The sequence below is a fragment of the Euleptes europaea genome, chromosome 19 (genome assembly GCF_029931775.1).
Source record: "Euleptes europaea isolate rEulEur1 chromosome 19, rEulEur1.hap1, whole genome shotgun sequence".
In the NCBI taxonomy this organism is placed as follows: domain Eukaryota; kingdom Metazoa; phylum Chordata; class Lepidosauria; order Squamata; family Sphaerodactylidae; genus Euleptes; species Euleptes europaea.
In genome coordinates, this window is record NC_079330.1 from 19,837,870 (window position 1) to 19,843,459 (window position 5,590).

General features: G+C 47.2%; 1 protein-coding gene across 1 annotated transcript; it reads right to left on the bottom strand.

Moving 5' to 3' along the window:
• Positions 1 to 262: 262 nt before the first annotated feature.
• Positions 263 to 5,134, bottom strand: ORAI2 (ORAI calcium release-activated calcium modulator 2). Its single transcript, XM_056864959.1, has 2 exons — positions 4,861 to 5,134; positions 263 to 809 (listed from the first exon to the last, which is right to left on the bottom strand). The coding sequence occupies exons 1-2, from the start codon at positions 5,086 to 5,088 to the stop codon at positions 264 to 266; spliced, it is 774 nt and encodes a 257-aa protein (XP_056720937.1). The 5' UTR covers positions 5,089 to 5,134; the 3' UTR covers position 263.
• Between the last annotated feature and the right edge of the window lie 456 nt (positions 5,135 to 5,590).

Here is a 5,590-nt window from a genome sequence, read left to right on the forward strand (position 1 = left end):
TTGGAAATAAAAAAGGCAAGCCCATCTTCAGATAACTATGTGGATGCAGATGACATCTTCAGCTTTAGCAACTTGGCAGTGTTGTTCGCAGACATAAAAGCCCCGAGGTGGACTGTCCAGACCTACGAAAAGCCATCAAACAGGATGTGATTGTTGACCAAGAGTTATAGGTCTCGAGGGGTACTCTGCAGATGTTTTCATTCATTCCTGTTACGAAAAACCTCTGCCGAGCATCTGGCCAGGCAGGTGGACGCATCCATTCATCACACCACCTGCAGTCCCCTGTCATGCCCATCTAGCTGCACTTTCAGTTTGTGAAGTTCTTCGATCTCTCGGTTGTGACGTTCGGTCTTGTGGCGGACGAGTGATCGGTAGAAATGGATGGTGAAGACGACAAAGATGATCCCCACGGGGACCATGATCATGGTGGAGACAAGGGCCGCCTGCCAGCCCGTATGGCTGCTTGGCTTCTGGACAACGGCAGTGTCATTTTTCAAAACAGAGTCCACCGGAAGGAATTTGATCCAGCAGAGGAGGACAACCTCGGCGAGGAAGAGGAGGATCCCCAAGACGGTAGAGAACCCCCATGCCAACTCGATGTACAGATGCATGCGCTCGTGGGGGGACTCGCTGATGGAGTTCAGGTTGTGGATGTTACTTACCGCCTCCACATTGGGCAGAATGCAAGTGCTGATGAGGAGGGCAAAGAGGTGGACTGCAACCAGAATGGTGGTGCAGGCGCTGAAGGCGATCAGCAGCATCTGAGGGTACTGGTACTGCATCTCTAACTGGACTTCAACCATGGCCACCTGAAAAAGCATCAACACCTCCTGCTGAATGTTTGCTCGCCTCCCTGAAAACCCCCTTGCTGGGACTGCTAATTCAGGACCACACCCTAGGTGAGAAACAAAGCTTCACAACAGGCTTCCAGGCAAAACAGTACATTGTGTTAAGTTCTGATATTCTTTTCCTGACTTAAAAAAGAAAAAGATGAATGCATACACAGACTGTGATTTAAAAGGGGCTGAGAAGACCAATCCAGAAGGACAAGCTTTCTAGTCCTTTCCTTCCATGCAGTTTTCCCACTGAAAGTTGTTTGTACAACAATTAGGGAAAACTTACAGCCATCTATGAATCACAGTCCCAAAGGCTTCTGTTAAAAAAATGTGTGTGTGTGTTTGTGATGGAGAGAATGAGAATCACACCCACAGGCTTTGAAAACACTCTGAAGCAGTATTTGAGACTTCAGCCAAGATGAACAATCAGGCCATAAGGAATGGGGGTCCTGCAGCTACCCAAGTGTTTGCCTGCCTCAGATGAATTCCTTTCTGTTCAAGAAGCAGAATTTCAGCCTTAAAACAAAAACAACAACAAAACCCCTAGCAATTTGCTGAGTCTAGGAAGCTGAAAAAAATCCCTGAACTGGAAATTGGTGGTGGAAAGTGCCACCAAGTCACAGCTGACATGGCGACCCCGTAGGGTTTTCAAGGCAAGAGACGTTCAGAGGTGGTTTGCCATTGCCTGCCTCCATGACACAACCCTGGACTGCCTTGGAGGTCTCCCACCCAAATACTTGCCAGGGCCGATCCTGCTTAGCTTCTGAGATCTGACGAGATCAGGCTAGCCTGGGCCATCCAGGTCAGGGCAAACTGTAAATTAGGCCCTCTAAAAATGGTCATCTTTTGGTAAAGGCAAATCTTCCTGACCAATTAAATGCTGGAAGATGTTAATAGCAATCCAGGGAACAGATCAAATAAACCAGAAGACGGCTGTTCTATGGCCACACAGAGACATCACAGCAAGTCTTGCTGTGTCTATGACAGCTTTGCTGGCGTGCTCAAATTTCTCTCCTGCGCATAGAATTTGGCTGAAAGCTTCCTGGCTTTGGTAAGCCCCAAATCAAGCTCAGGTTAACATGATGCCTGAATGTAGAGGATCTGAAAATATTGGTTTTTAATGCTCAGTTTAATCCTTATTTAGGATCCTGGTTCATGGGAAGGAAACAAAGTATTATTCGCTCAGGCGCCGACATTCACACATCACTGCAAGCTGGAGCTTGATTCAAAGTTTCTCAAACTGGGAAGCATTCAGCCAAGCTCCACACACATCGGCTTCCTCCCTCATCTGTTAATGTACTGAGCCCCTAGTTCAGTGAAGACCCGAGACCCCAGCCAGCGTGGCGTAGTGGTTAAGAGCGGTGGACTCTAATCTGATGAACCGGGTTCGAGCAAGCCAGGCCATTACCCTGTGTGACCACCCTAGAACACTTACCAAAATTCCTTACAGAATACAAGGCAGCCTCACTAGACAAATCAACATCAGGAAATACCTTCCTGATGGGAGATCATTTTGAAAAGCATCACAATGTCGAACGAGGAGTGCAGGAAACCATCTGGGTCTGCCCTCCACCAGCAAAAGGTTTGCCACGCTTGCTAATCGGGTTAGTAAAATATGGCAATCATACGGCCACAGAGATGCCTTCAACAGGAAACAGTTCCCCATCCTTACATCAGCACATCTCAAAGACTCTCTCAGATTTTAATGCCTACTACAAACAGGCCTTCAGGCTACCCATTTCCGATCTGATGCAGGCCCAAGATTATGAACTTCTTGTCCAAACAAACAGGGAAAATTTATGTTCTGTGGTTTCTTGAAGAGTCTTGCAGAAAGTCTCTTTCCTGGCAGTGCTCTCTTTCTCTCTCTTTTTTAACTGCTTCCTGGAATGCCACATTGGCCGGTACCCTCTAACATAAAGATGTGGCATTCTCTATTCCAGAGGGATCACATCTGTGTGCCTTACACATGTGGGACACTAGAATCCCCAGAACATCAGCTTTAAAAAAGAAACAAACTAACCTTGATGTAAGCCAGGCCCCCAGCCCCCCAAAAAATCTGACTGAAATTCAATCTAAACGCGGCGCTGGCAAGGCAACGATTTCTCCATTGGACTCTGCATGAGCTCAGTGTCTTGCTTATGCTGAAAGTGAAGGACGGTGGAACATCTCCTGCAGCAAGCACTCCTATACTGTAGAGGGGGCAGCAGAGCTAGCAAGGTGGGCAGGTCAAATCTTTCTGTCTGCTTTCCTCTTGCTGTTCTGCTGCTATCCCTTTATTGTCTAGATTGCTAATCTCAGGGACTTCCTTCCTTTTGACTGCCTTCTCTCTCCTCCCACCCCCAGCCTTGAGGAGGAAAGCACCCTGCCTCCTGCTGTTTTCCCAAACTGAGATGGTCTGGGGGAGGGGTGCTATGTGGACAATTGTGGATATCCATGCGTCCTCTGGGGCTATTTCCTGTCAGGAACATGGCATGGGAAAGAAGGCTGAAGCCCTTTCTCCACAAGCACCACAGTATCAATCTCAGTGAGGCACCCCATGTGCTAGAATTGAATTGAACTGGATATTCATGTCTGACTGTTGCATGGGAAGGACCCCAGACCCAACTTGTGTATTCTGTAATATAGAAATCAGTTTGTCAGTCTAACCTACATCACAGGACAGCATAAATATGCAGAAGAGAGAGGAGCTAGACATTAGGAAGAATTTTCTAACTGTGAGAGCAGTTCCTCAGTAGAACAGGCTTCCTCAGGAGGCAGTAAGCTCTCCTTCCCCAGAGGTTTTTAAGCAGAGGCTAGATGGCCATGTGTCAGCAATGCTGATTCGATGACCTTAGGCAGATCATGAGAGGGAGGGCATCTTGGCCATCTTCTGGGCATGGAGAACGGGTCACTGGGGGAGTGCGGGGGAGGTGAATTTCCTGCATTGTGGATTGGACTAGATAACTCTCACTACTTCCCTGGAGACCGATCACGATGGATAGCCGTGTTAGTCTGTCTGTAGCAGCAGAAAAGAGCAAGAGTGCAGTAGCACCTTAAAGACTAACAAGATTTCTGGCAGGTTATGAGCATTCGTGAGTCACAGCTCACTTCTTCAGCTATCTGAAGAAGTGAGCTGTGACTCACGAAAGCTCATATCCCGCCAGATATTTTGTTAGTCTTTAAGGTACTACTGCACTCTTGCTCTTTTCTATTACCTCCCTGGAGACAGAGAAAGCTGGAGGGGATCAGAGGCACGCTGGCAAAAATACAGGACCCTGCTGCCTTCCTTCCTTCACTGTTGACTTTTCACTGCCCCCCGCCCCACCTCTAGGGAAGATGAGCTGCTAAAGGATAGCTTTGCAGAGAGAAATGACAGTTGAAGGACTAAGATCTCTGATCAGGCCCATTCAGTGTTTTTGACTTTTTCTTCCCTCCTGCGGATGCTATAAGAGGCTGGCTACGTCAAATGACAAGCAGCCACATGCTAGCCAAACTGTGGCTGCTGAAACTTCTGAAGCTCTCCCAGAGACTGACTGGGAAAGGTGGAGGAGATCACAGGTGAACGTTTCACATTTCAGGGTGATGCGCCCAGCAGTGCTGGAAAAGAGAGGTGCACAGTCCCCTAAGTATTCTGTTTCAGACAGTAGCCATGTTTGTCTCCAGCAGAAGAGCTACATTCCAGTCCAGTAGCATCTCAGATCTGATGAAGGGAACTTTGACTCCCGAAAGCTTATACCCCATAAATCTTGTTGGTCTCTCAGGTGTTACTGGATTCAAAACAAGATATAACCAATTCTGCTCTCTCATTGTGCATAGGAGGATCTTGCATGCTGCTTGCAAGCCTGCTGCTTTATGATCCTGCCCCAGAATGCCTCCAAACTTAGGTCAGCTCAGATGCATAAGAACCTGGCTCCCAACCAGCAATCATTAAATGGGATTGGGGATCTTGTGCAACTTCCTGCTTCAGAGGATGACAGGAGTCCCCATTAAGAGAAACAGGCCACAAGCCATGGCAGTTTCGTAATCAAGCAACTGGAAAACATACCATGGCAAATCCGGAGAGCAAGGCAGAGGTCCTGCTGGAAGCTTTCAGTTTGGCTCGACTCAGGTACAACTTTCGCCACGAGAGAGCCTGAACAGAGTGGTGATTGGAAGTAACCAGCTCCAGGTAGCTGCGACGGACCCAGTCCCGGTAATCCATACCTTTGGCAGCAGGCTCAGTACAGCAGGCAGAGGCGGGAGGGTCTGCAGGGACATTCAGCTCGGTACTCATGATGAATGACAAGCTGCAGGGATGATTTAAGAAAAGCCAGCTTTTAGGAGAAACAGTCCAGCCTAGCTTTATCCCACCCATCAATAATTGTGTCCTAAAGCACAGAATTTGTCAACCAAAATTAACACTATATAAACATCTCTGGGAAGGGGAGTCAGATTCTCAGAATGTATTTTTTACAAACTGGCAATCCCATCTTCTCTGCTGGAATAAGAACAAACTGGATGAGCAAGTGCAGAATAAAATGTTATGTCCTATTTAATTACGACAATTTTATGTGCTTTGTGGATTTATTAACATTGTATCTTGCTTATGGTATAGCTTGTGTTATGATATTCAACCAAAAAAAATAAAAAATTGTCTGCGAAACAACTTGCCATTTAATATTTGTGGAACAGAGATGGACCTTCCTGGAAGGCCAGTTGACACCTGTATCAGGAAGGAGATTTTTGGAAAGAGAACATGGCTCCTTGACAGAGCTCCTCCTTTGCATAAATCCTTG

What these genes read in the sequence shown, in the direction of transcription:
- ORAI2 (XM_056864959.1), bottom strand. Translation starts at nt 5,088, where the DNA reads ATGAGTACCGAGCTGAATGTCCCTGCAGACCCTCCCGCCTCTGCCTGC. An exon ending in TGCTCTCCGGATTTGCCATG is followed by an intron (nt 810 to 4,860) that starts GTATGTTTTCCA and finishes ATGCTTTTTCAG; the next exon opens with GTGGCCATGGTTGAAGTCCA.